At 70.3% G+C, this 11,182-nt stretch overlaps 2 protein-coding genes across 9 annotated transcripts; both read left to right on the top strand.

Moving 5' to 3' along the window:
* Positions 1–827: 827 nt before the first annotated feature.
* On the top strand, positions 828–7,822 carry AJM1 (apical junction component 1 homolog). 8 transcript variants are annotated; one of them, XM_043916285.1, is made up of 3 exons: positions 828–938; positions 2,888–3,033; positions 3,109–7,822. In XM_043916285.1, the coding sequence occupies exon 3, from the start codon at positions 3,161–3,163 to the stop codon at positions 6,086–6,088; it is 2,928 nt and encodes a 975-aa protein (XP_043772220.1). In that variant the 5' UTR covers positions 828–938; positions 2,888–3,033; positions 3,109–3,160; the 3' UTR covers positions 6,089–7,822. The 8 variants fall into 8 exon arrangements, with proteins under 8 accessions (XP_043772220.1, XP_043772214.1, XP_043772215.1 ...); XM_043916279.1 differs by lacking the exon at positions 828–938 and adding an exon at positions 1,135–1,278; XM_043916280.1 differs by lacking the exon at positions 828–938 and adding an exon at positions 1,170–1,278 and having other exon boundaries at positions 2,885–3,033.
* Positions 7,823–8,532: 710 nt separating this feature from the next.
* On the top strand, positions 8,533–10,142 carry PHPT1 (phosphohistidine phosphatase 1). The gene is made up of 3 exons (XM_043916290.1): positions 8,533–8,897; positions 9,279–9,403; positions 9,890–10,142. The coding sequence occupies exons 1-3, from the start codon at positions 8,624–8,626 to the stop codon at positions 9,980–9,982; spliced, it is 492 nt and encodes a 163-aa protein (XP_043772225.1). The 5' UTR covers positions 8,533–8,623; the 3' UTR covers positions 9,983–10,142.
* The last annotated feature ends 1,040 nt before the right edge of the window (positions 10,143–11,182 follow it).

Genomic DNA, 11,182 nt, shown 5'->3' with positions numbered 1-11,182 from the left:
CTGTGTGTGCTGCTCCTGCCGGAGGGCCCTGCCCAGGTCCGCGTGGGTGGGCAGGAAGGTCCCGAGCTCCCTGCCTACAGGCCTTGGGGCCCTTCCCCCCGCCAGGTGACTGCTCTCGGGGTAGGAAGCCTCGGGCAGGCCCAGCCCCACTCGCGCCGTGCCCCGTGCAGGCGGGCCAGCGCAGCCGCCCTGAGGGCACCCGTGCAGCCCTGCTCCCACCTGGCACTGACCTCAGCCCTGCAGGCCCCTCCAGCCGTCAGCAAGGCCCTGGCGCACCCACCACCCACAGTTGCCCGAGTACTGTCCTCTCTGAGGGCATACAGACTGCCTTCTAAGGCCAAAGAGGGGCTGGTGGGCAGGCTGCCCTCTCCCCAATTCTGGTGCCTAGAGAGTTCCACACCCAGGACGCAGATGGCCAGCGATGACTGGGTGGGGGCTGGGCACCACACCGACCTGTAAGGGCGCTCTGTAGCCCAGCTGGTGAGGCTGGCTATCCTCGTAGTGCCCACTAGCGTCAGGACCAAACTGACCTGGAACTTGCCCCAGAGCCCCTCAGCTCACAGGCCCGGAACGTGGCCGACCCCGCCCCTTGGGAGCCGCAGGCGCCAGCGCCCTGCCCATCTGCCAGGCTGAACTGTTTACTGGCTCAGCCCCGTGTGAGGGGCTGGAAGGAGGTGTCACCATGCAGTTCAGGGGTGTGCACACCGGATCAGGGCAATGGGGCTCCACCTGCCGGACACGGGGGGCAGAGGAGCCTGTCCTCCCGGGGAGGCCTTTACAAGGACAGGCATGCAGCACAAGAGGCCAGCAGGGCGTGGGGCTGCCCATCTGCTCCTGCCTAGGCCGGCCGCAGGCGTGAATTCCGGGAGCTGTCCGCAGCGCGGCTGGGACTTGGGCCGCCTCCAAGGCCGGCCAGGATGCCAGCTGCCCTCCAGCAGGTGTCTGGAAGGTGGGGGCGGGCAGGATGGGCAAGGTGCTCCCCGGCCCTAGGTCTCGCTGGACCCCAGGCCTGTACCTGAGGGCGCAGAGAGCCCCTCACCGCGCGCCCAGCTTGGCCCCAAGCAGGAGCGAGCGCGCCACGCAGGTCCCCGGCCCACCGCGCGGTCCCTTTAAGTGCAGTCCCGCCGGCCGCCATCGGGGGCAGCACCGAGCGGCCCGGCAGCCTTGCGCCGCTGCCTCGAAGCTTCTGCCGGTGCCGGGGCCGCGGCGGCGCGGGGGACGGCGGAGCGCGCTCGGGCCTGCGCAGACCGCCGGGCGCGGTGCCGGAGCACCGCCCAGGTAAGGGGTCCAGGCCGCTGCCCCGCGGATCTTCCGTGAGTGCGGCGTCCACGAGGACGGGGACGCTGCGCCCTCGGTGGACGGCGGTCCCCACCCCCGGGGGCTCGGGGCTGGGCCGGGCTGCGCGCCGGGGAGGGCCACCTGCCGGGCTCCTTAGGCCTGGGACCCCGGCGGGGGAGGACCGTCACATCCCCAAGGGAAGGGGTGTCGCCCAGTCTGGTTCCTCGGGGCCGCGGCAGCGCCAAGGCCGGGCTGTCACCTCCCTGGGGCGGAGCCTCATACCCTGTCATTCAGCCCCCAGTCCTGGCCTGGCTTCAGGGTGGGAGGGGGTGGGAGGGGGATGGGCCTGCAAACCAGGGACAGGTGAGGGGGAACTGAGGCTGAGAGGGGGACAAGCACTGGGCCTGGGTGGCCCTGACCCAGGGGGGCAGCTCTGCTGGCAGGAAAGCCCTGGCACACCAGGGACAGAGGGTCAGCCAGACCAGAGGTCCTGCCAGGTGAGCGCCCAGCTCCCCGCTTTTCCGAGCTCACCTTGGAGCATGCTCCCCCAGCCTGTGAGGCGGTGGAGACCCTGTACCACTGTCTGAGCCACCTCCCCTCCACCACCAGCCCGTGCAGGCTCTGGGCACCCAGAGAAGCCGGTGGCCCAAGTCTGAACGTGGGCCTGGTACAGAGGGGTGGACCCCAGCTCAGCCTGCATGCGGGGGCATGGAACCTCAGGTTTCCATGGAGCTCTCCCGTGATGCTGTGGGGAGGGCCTGCCTGAGAATAGCGGGTGGCAGGGGCTCGATCCACCCACTGCCCTGCCTCCCCTGCTGGCAGCCTCCTGGCCTGCTGCGCCGCTCAGGGACCTGGGGGCAGCCTTGAGCTCCTTGAGCTCACACACCCCCACGTGGTCCGGCAGCCAGGGCCTGGTTTCCGGCTGCCTTGCACTCGCTGCAAAGATGGGGGGTCACTCTCCCGGACCTGTCATGACAGCCCCAAAGAGCTTGGTGGGTTTCAACCACCCCAAAAAGGGGGAGAGTCAGAGGCGGTTCCTGCAAAGCAAAGGGAGCTTTGGGGCCCAGGTATGATCTCGGGAAGCACTGCTGCGGCCAGAGCCACACGGAGACAGAGGGCAGGGCAGCAAGCCTGTGAGCCTCCGTGCCACGCCTGGGCCTGACGGGGCCACTTCAGAGCCCACAGGGGCCTCTGCGCTGGGCCTTGACACAGCGCTGGAGGACGGCTGCATGTCCAGCCCTGCCAGTTGGGGGGGCGGGGGGGGTGCAGGAGGCTGGTTAAGGTTGCTTAAGGCTGGGGCCAGGGGCTTCAGACTGCAGTGGGGGGGAGTGGGGGGGCTTGCTCTGCACTAGGCGTTAGGAGGGGGCTTCATCACCTGCTTTATAGGAGCTGGCACCTTAAAGCAGTCTGTGAAGGCCCCCAGTGAGCACACAGTTGTTCCAACTGTGGGCACTAGTAGGGTGGTCCTGGGGTCACTCTCCCTACCCCACTACTGGCCTGTCCCCGAAAAAGGGGTCTACCCCAGCCTGCCAGTGGTCACTAGTGAGCAGAGGCGTGCGGGGACCGCTGCGATGACATCCCCTTTCTGGTAACCACCTCCTCCCAGCAGAAAGTGGCCCAGAAAGGATGATCTGGAGGAGGGGGCAGGACCCGAGTGGCTGGACAGCTGGGCTTCCCCTGCAGGTGCCTCTGACGCCGGCATGGAACACGTGCCTGTGGCCGCAGGCCTTGGCTGCCTCCCGGGCTGTGCCCCAGGTAAGCCGGGCCAGCGCTGGGGGTTAGCGGGGCCTGGGCTGCAGAGGGGCCGCCCTGACCCGCGTCTCCCCTCAGGGCGAAAGCCCCGAAAGGCCGAGTGAGCTGACGCCTGGAGACTTCTTTTAAGATGACCCGCACCGACCCACCGGACCTGCTGGTGTCGACCGTGTACCAGGACATCAAGGTGGCGGCCCCGGGGCCCGTGTCGAGGCCCCCACCATGTGAGCGCCCCATGGCCCGGCCTGCGGCGCCCGCGCATTTCAACAAGCGCCACTGTCGAAGCTTCGATTTCCTGGAGGCGCTGGACGGGGTGACCATGGAGGCCCGCCCGGAGGCGCCGCCCCCGGAGCCCGCCGCGCCGCGTGCCCGATCCCGCGACGGCGAGACCCGGCGCCGCGCCCGCTCCAAGAGCGCCCCCCGCGCGCCCCCGAGCCTGGCGCCCGCGCCCGCCTCACCACCCGTGCTGCCGCGCCGAGGCCGAGAAGCGCAGCGAGCGGCGCGGGCCGACGCGTCGCCCCGCCGGGAGGCCGCGTACCCCGCGCTGCGCGCGCTCGCCAACGAGCTGCACCCCATCAAGCTACAGCCGCAGCGGGGCGGCCCCGGCCGCATCGCGCCCCTCTGCGCTGCAACCAACCGCTGCGCGCCAGTCGAGCCATCCGCGGGGCCCGCCCCCCACGTCCGCTGCCGCCTGGACATCAAGCCGGACGAAGCGGTGCTGCAGCACGCCGCCCGGAGCTCGCGGCCCTGCGGGCCCCCCGAGACCGCGCCCTGGCCCCGCGCCGCCCCGCAGCTGCACGGCCTCACGGTGCCCGGGCCTCGCCACGTGGCCCTCTCGCGTACCCCCACCCCCAGTGACTCGTACTGCACCGACCCCCGGGCGCTGTACTGCGACGGGCCGCTCCCCGGGCCCCGGGACTACGCCGAGCGCCGGAGTGTGCCCTTCACCACCCCGCCGGGGCCCACCCAGTTCTTCTACACGGAGGAACCCGAGAGCCACCCTGGGGGCTTCATGGCCAGCCCAGGGCCGCCCTTCGACGGCTACTATCCCAGGCCCTTTCTGCCCGAAGAGCCCCCGGGGCCCAGTCCAAGACGGGGGAGCGGCTACTACGCGGGGGAAGTTCGCACCTTCCCGGTCCAGGAACCACCCTCCCGCTCCTACTACGGGGAGGCCCCCCGCGCCTACGGCCCGCCCTGCGGCCCACGTTATGCCCCCGAGGAGCCTCGAGCCCGCCCCGCCGCCCGCGCGTTTTACACTGAGGACTTTGGGCGGTACCGCAATCGAGAAGCCCTGACGCGGACTTATCCACACCCGCGAGGCAGCCCAGCCTGGGGCGACTGGGGGCCGCGGCCTTACCGCACGCTGCAGGTGGCGCCCCCGCCGGACCCTGGCCCGCTGCTCGCCTCCTGGCACGGCGGCACGGGCACCAGTCCACCCCGGCTAGCGACCGACAGCCGCCACTACTCGCGCTCCTGGGACAACATCCTGGCACCAGGGCCACGCCGCGAAGACCCCTTGGGCCGTGGCCGTAGCTATGAGAACCTCCTGGGCCACGAGGCCCGGGAGCCGCGGGGCACGTCCCCCGAAGGCCGGCGCCCGCCCGTCGTCGTGAACCTGTCGACCTCGCCCCGACGCTACGCGGCGCTGTCCTTGTCCGAGACGTCGCTGTCCGAGAAGGGCCGTGTGGGGGAGGGCCCCGGCCGAAACTGGTACGTCACACCGGAGATCACCATCACCGACAACGATCTGCGCGCCGCCGAGCGCCCGGCCGCCAGGAGCTGGGAGATGCCGGGGAGCCGCCCCCGCCAGTCTCAGCCTGCCGCCCCCGACGGCCCCGCCCCTGGCCGCCAGCGCAGCCTCGAACAGCTGGACGAGCTCATCACTGACCTGGTCATCGACTCGCGGTCCCCTGCCGGCCAGGCGCTCGAGCCCGCGTCCGACGGCCTGGGCCGCCAGCTGCGGCGCCTGCTCGACTCGCGGCCCTCGGGGCCCGGGGGCCTGGCGCTGGCGCCGCGCTCGCCACCTGCGTCCGCCGGTAGCGCCGAGGAGCCCGCCGGCCAGGGGCAGGCGGCCGACGCCTCCCCTGAGCCCAGCGCGGACGAGGACGACCTGATGACGTGCTCCAACGCGCGCTGCGGGCGCACGGAGACCATGTTCAACGCCTGCCTCTACTTCAAGTCCTGCCACAGCTGCTACACCTACTACTGCTCGCGCCTGTGCCGCCGCGAGGACTGGGACGCGCACAAGGCGCGCTGCGTGTACGGCCGCGTCGGCAGCGTGTGCCGCCACGTGCTGCAGTTCTGCCGCGATAGCGGCCCGGTGCACCGCGCCTTCTCGCGCATCGCGCGAGTCGGCTTCTTGTCCCGCGGCCGCGGAGTGCTCTTCCTGGGCTTCCCGAGCCCCGGCTCCGCAGACAACTTCCTGCGCTTCGGCCTCGAGGGGCTGCTGCTGTCGCCCACCTACCTGTCGCTGCGCGAGCTGGCCACGCACGCGGCCCCACTGGGCAGCTATGCTCGGGAGCTGGCGGCCGCTGGGCGCCTCTACGAACCAGCCGAGTGCTTCCTGCTTAGCGTGTCGGTGGCTGTGGGCCCCGGTGCCACCCCGCCCGGCGCCCCTGCCAGGCCAGCGCCCGCACCTCGCAGCCCGGGACCCACGGTGCGCAAGTTCGCCAAAGTGGCGCTGGCGGCCGGCAGCCCAGCACGGCCGCCCCCCGCGCGGGGCCGCGAACCTGACATGGAGACATTGATCCTGACGCCGCCGCCCGGCACCGCGGGCCTAGACCAGGACGGCGAGGCGGGCCGGCGAGCACGCGAGGTGGCCTTCATTCACATTCAGCGAGAGCTGCGGCTGCGCGGCGTCTTCCTGCGCCACGAGTTCCCGCGCGTCTACGAGCAGCTCTGCGAGTTTGTCGAAGCCAACCGGCGCTTCACGCCCACCACCATCTACCCCACGGACCGGCGCACCGGCCGCCCCTTCATGTGCATGATCATGGCTGCGTCCGAGCCGCGCGCACTCGACTGGGTGGCCAGTGCGAACCTCTTGGATGACATCATGTGAGCCGCGGGGGAGCGCCCGGCCCCGCCCAGTCCACCCAGGGCCCACCCTGAACCCCCTCAGGTCCACCAAGCCCCACCCAGGGCCCACCCTGAACCCCCTCAGGTCCACCAAGCCCTGCCCAGTCCACCCGGGGCCCACCGTGAACCCCATCAGGTCCACCCAAGCCCCGCCCTGTCCACAAGGCCCCGCCCACATCGCCGCAAGCTCCGCCCCGTCGCGGTCTCCAGAAGCACCGCCTTTCCGCCCCCTTCCGGCGACAACCTTCCCAGTCCCGCCGGGCTCCCTCTCCCCCAGTTCTCCTCGGGTCTCCCTAGAGGCAGGTCCTCGGCCGCTTGGTGCTCCCCGCTGGGAGGCGGGGTGGGTCTGAGGACCAGCCCGCCCTGCCTTTGCGCGGAGGGGTCACTACTGCAGACCCGACCGCGCGTATCCGACTCGTCCGTACCCTGCCCATCTGCAGGGCCTCCCTGGAGCCTCGCCCAGGGCCTCCGCGGCTCGCCGTGGTCCAGGAGCCCGAGTTGACCAAAGCCTAGTCCTGTCCCTTTAAACACACAACCCCCACCCGCTTCCAGTGGTCTGGGATGCACCCTGCTCAGAGGCTTTTCTTCTCCGGAGGACAGACACGCTGATTAGTCTCGGTGTGTCCGCATCCCGAGCACGTCCTGGCCTGGTGGGCAGGCAGGGACCTGCGTGGGGCCCTCGCCCCTACTGGGTCAGACCTCGGTACACTGCCGGTGCTGCCCGCCCTGCCGCAAGGGTTGGGGCAAGCAGCAGTGAACGGGGTACTGGCGGGGGGGGGGGGGCGGGGGGAGTCCTCAACCAAGGCACAAGACACCCAGCCAGAGGGGAGGAGGTCCTGGGCTGGGGAAGCAGAGGGGAGGGGCGCTGGCCAGAGCTCAGACCCGGCAGGGCGTGGGTTGGGCTGCCTGCCCTCACCTGGTCGACAGCCCTAGGTGTGCGCCAGAGCGGCCCTAACCTCAGAGGTAGGCGGGAGCAGGTGCAGAAGCCGGGTGAGCGCGAGCGGCCCAGGAGGCCCTCCAGCTGGGACCCTATCCGTAGCCCTAGTGAGGACCGAGGAGGAGGTTCGTCCCCAGTCTGGAGCAGGGCGGGGAACACGTGAATGACAGCAGGGGCGGGAGCGAGCTACTTCCACAGGGCGGCGGTCCGTCAGGGGCGTCGGGGGCGCAATTGCGCAAACGCCGGCGCTCTAGCTCGCTCTGGCCCCGCCTTGTGGTGCAGGCTGGACGCTTGAGGCTGGCGGCCCGGCTCCGGCCCTCGGGAATGCACGCTCCAGTGTCCGTTATCCCCGCTCTCGTCCGGGGCTGTCCGCTGGCCTTGGCCCGAGAGGGCGAGGTCCGGCGCCCGGAAGGGCCCTCCTGAAGCCCCAGGCCCCCGTCAGGGCCAGGTGGTGGAGGCATCGATTCAATTAAATTGTGGGGCCCCCAACCCCCACCTCCGGTCGCGGCCCTCACCCCCGACCGTGCACCCGCGCCCATCTTCCCTCGTTCCTTCTCCTCCACCTGCCTGCGCGCCTGCCTCGGCTCCGCGCATTCCCACCGGCCACGCGCCCCGCTTAGCCCCTCCCGCCTTCGCGGCCTCACAAACCGGCCGCCGCGTCCCCTGCCCAGGGGCCTCCGCCTTCGTCCCCACGCGCCGTCCAGGAAGGACCCTGGACTGGGGTTACTTCCAGAGGGGGAGCGCTTTCGAACCAAGGAAAATATAACTCGAATGTAGCCACTGCTGCCTCGTTTTTTGTTCAGAGTGGGTGCGACGAAGATTTTCGGAGCTGTGGGGGGCGGGCCTTCGGAAACAGGGGTCGGAAACCACTGAACAACGTGGAGTGGGAGACCGGAGAGAGTCGGACACGGTGGGGACGGGGGGCGGGAGACCGTGGGACTCGGTGGGGGCGCGGGGCGGGAGACCGCGGGACTCGGTGGGGGCGCGGGGCGGGAGACCGGGGGACTCGGTGGGGGCGGGGGCCGGGAGACCGCGGGACTCGGTGGGGGCGGGGGCCGGGAGACCGCGGGACTCGGTGGGGGCGCGGGGCGGGAGACCGCGGGACTCGGTGGGGGCGCGGGGCGGGAGACCGGGGGACTCGGTGGGGGCGGGGGCCGGGAGACCGCGGGACTCGGTGGGGGCGGGGGCCGGGAGACCGCGGGACTCGGTGGGGGCACGGGGCGGGAGACCGCGGGACAGCAGGCGGAGTGCCCGGGCGCGAGGCCCTCAGATACGCTGCGGGGACCCGGGGGGAAGCCGAGGGCAGCGCGCGTGATCTGCGGGGTGAGTCAGGGACAGCGCGCGCCCCCTGCGCCTCGTGGGCCGCCCAGCACCGCCCCCAAGAGGGGCCCGTCAGCCGCCCCCGAGCCCCAGGAAGGGGCTTCTCGGTGGGCTGAAAAGAATCCGCACCCACTCCCGGCTCCTCGTTCCCCTTTAAGGGGAACCGGTGCGGTCACCGCGCTGCAAGGAGCTAGGCCTTGATTGGCCCGTCTGTGCCGCCGGTCGGCCGCACGGTTGGCTGAGGCGCTGGGCCCGGACAGCATGCCCCCGCGGGATTGGCCAGCGGCCTCCAGGCCCCGCCCCTCGCGCGGTCCGCGCAGCCCGGGGTCGCGCGGGGCAGGGCCGCGGGCCGCAGGGCGAGCGCGCTCCGGGAACATGGCGGCGGCGGGCCTCGCCCAGATCCCCGACGTGGACATCGACTCCGACGGCGTCTTCAAGTATGTGCTGATTCGAGTCCACGCGGCGCCGCCCTCCGGGACCCCGGCTGGGGAGACCAAAGAGATCGTGCGCGGCTACAAGTGGGCCGAGTACCACGGTGAGGGCGGGGCGGCCGGCTCTGTGGGCGGGCGGGGCGGGGCGGGGCCTCTGGCTCTGTGGGCGGGGGCAGCGGGGCTGGGGCGGGGCCGAGGGCGGGGCGGGGGTAGACCCTGTGCCGGGTTTCCTCGCCGGCTGGCTTGGGTGGCGGGGAGGCATCCAGACTGTCCTGGAGATAAGGGGTTCCGTGGACCGACCCTCCCTCCTAGTCCCAGGGCCCCTACCCAGGCGCACCTCCTCCTCCCTTTTTTCCCGTCCAGAGAGTCTTCTCTCCTGGGGGCAGGGGCTGCTTAGAGCCGGGGGGCCGGAGGTTGGGGGCGGCGGGGGGAGGGCCTCAGACCCCCTCCGCCCTGGCTGGGGCTGAGTCCCCCTCCCATTCCAGCCGACATCTACGACAAGGTATCAGGCGAGATGCAGAAGAAGGGCTATGACTGCGAGTGCCTGGGGGGCGGGCGTATCTCCCACCAGAGCCAAGACAGGAAGATCCACGTGTACGGCTACTCCATGGTGAGCCCACAGCTGAGGGCCCCAGTCCTGGCTGGGGAACACCCGGCCCTTCTCAGCCACAGAACCCTGCCTCCAGGGCCCGCAGCCTCCCGGTTTCCACGCTGCATGACACAGGAAACAGGGAGTGGGTGGGAGCCAGTGCTCGCCCCCCGCCATGGGCTGTGTGCTGTTCCTGCCCCGAAGGCCTGGCCGGGCCTCTGTCCTCCAGCGCTTCGAGGTCGCCAGCACAGCGTTGGAGCTCGACTGCCTGCCTCTCCCTTCACCACTCTACCTGCAGGGTCACCGGGCACCCAGAGCCAGCTCGGCCTCTGGCTGGAGGGCCCTCCCTCCAGGTTGGCTCCCCCTGGAGGCCACATTTCCCCCAGGAGAGTGGCTTGGGGGGCTAGGGGGATGACAGCTTCCTCCCCAGCTGGCTCCTGGTGTCCCTGCTGCCTGGGGGCCCCCAGAGCCAGGACTGGGCATGTGAGAGCCACCTTCTTCCTTCAGGGTTACGGTCGTGCCCAACACTCTGTCTCCACAGAGAAGATCAAAGCCAAGTATCCGGACTACGAAGTCACATGGGCTGACGACGGCTACTGAGGCCCACTCGAGGCCCGGTCCATCCAGCAGCCCTCTCAGAACTCTGCCCTGAAGACCCCTCCCGAGGGGCCGGACTGCACCCCCTGGCACTTTGCCACCCTTGCCAGGCCTCGGTGCCTGGGCTTCCTTCTCAGGAGAATTAAAAGCATTGTCAACTCTGCTGCTCCCTGGGTGCTATGTGTCTCTGCGTCTGTCTTCTCAGCTCACGTCTCTGTACTTGCAGGTAGCGTGGGTGGGTAGCCGAGAGCTGGAGGCTGCCCCTCACCCGGCTCTACCCCCGGGGCCCAGGGAGTGGCCGTGCACACTCAGCCCTTTGGGGTCTGATAAGGGGGCCCTGGTCGCTGCCCCCATTTATGGCCTGATTGCTTCTCCATGCACCTGCTGTCCCCACGGTCATCTGGGAAGAGGCCTGACAAGCCCTTACGCAAGAAGCTAGGGCCAAGTCCCTCCAGCCTGCGGAGGCGGGGGCCCCTCCCAGTATGGAGTGGGGGACACCAGCAACCCCTGCCTTGGCCACTGCTAACTGAGGTCATGAGTAGGGTGGTCTGTGGCCCCTCGACTCCAGAATCAGGGCCCCCTGCCTCCGGCTCCTTCAAGTAAACCGGGCGTCGCACTTGGAGCCCCTCTCCCGGGACGCTCCTCCTGGTGCTGTGGGGAGCAGAGGCCTCCATCACGCTGTGCCCGCCTCCTCTGGGCTCTAGGGCCCTCACAGGAGCCTCCCCAGACAGGCGCCATGGTTACGCTTTCAAAGATGAGGAAACTGAGGCTCAGCTCCCAAGGCCAGACGGTGATAAACTGAGCAGCGCCTGGCTCCAGATCCTCCGCTGGGGTCAGTGCCACGAGGCCCAGAGCCCCGCGGCTCCTCTGGACCCTGTACCTGCTGTGCCCAGGCCACACTACACTGCTTGGACACTCGTCGACGAGAAAACAGTCATCGTTTTTAAGCAAGCAAGCCAAGAGGGACCCACAGGCTGAGTTACAGGGAGGGACGACGTCCCTGGTTGCTAGGGTTGCCCCTTCCCCGTGCAGGGAACTCAAGCCAGGTTGGGGCTTTGTACCAGCTGGGCTCTTGCCTAGCTGAGTTGAACTCTGCGTGACCAGAGACCCCAGGAGAAGCAGCTGAGGCCTGTGCCACTCGGTCCTGTCTCCAGCAGGGCCTCCACCAGGCAGGGCTGGGCAGCGGTGGGCACCACGGCCGAG

Source organism: Cervus elaphus, chromosome 11 (genome assembly GCF_910594005.1).
Source record: "Cervus elaphus chromosome 11, mCerEla1.1, whole genome shotgun sequence".
Lineage (NCBI taxonomy): Eukaryota > Metazoa > Chordata > Mammalia > Artiodactyla > Cervidae > Cervus > Cervus elaphus.
The sequence above is the reverse complement of the archived record's forward strand: the minus strand, read 5'-3'. Positions and strand labels throughout refer to the sequence as shown.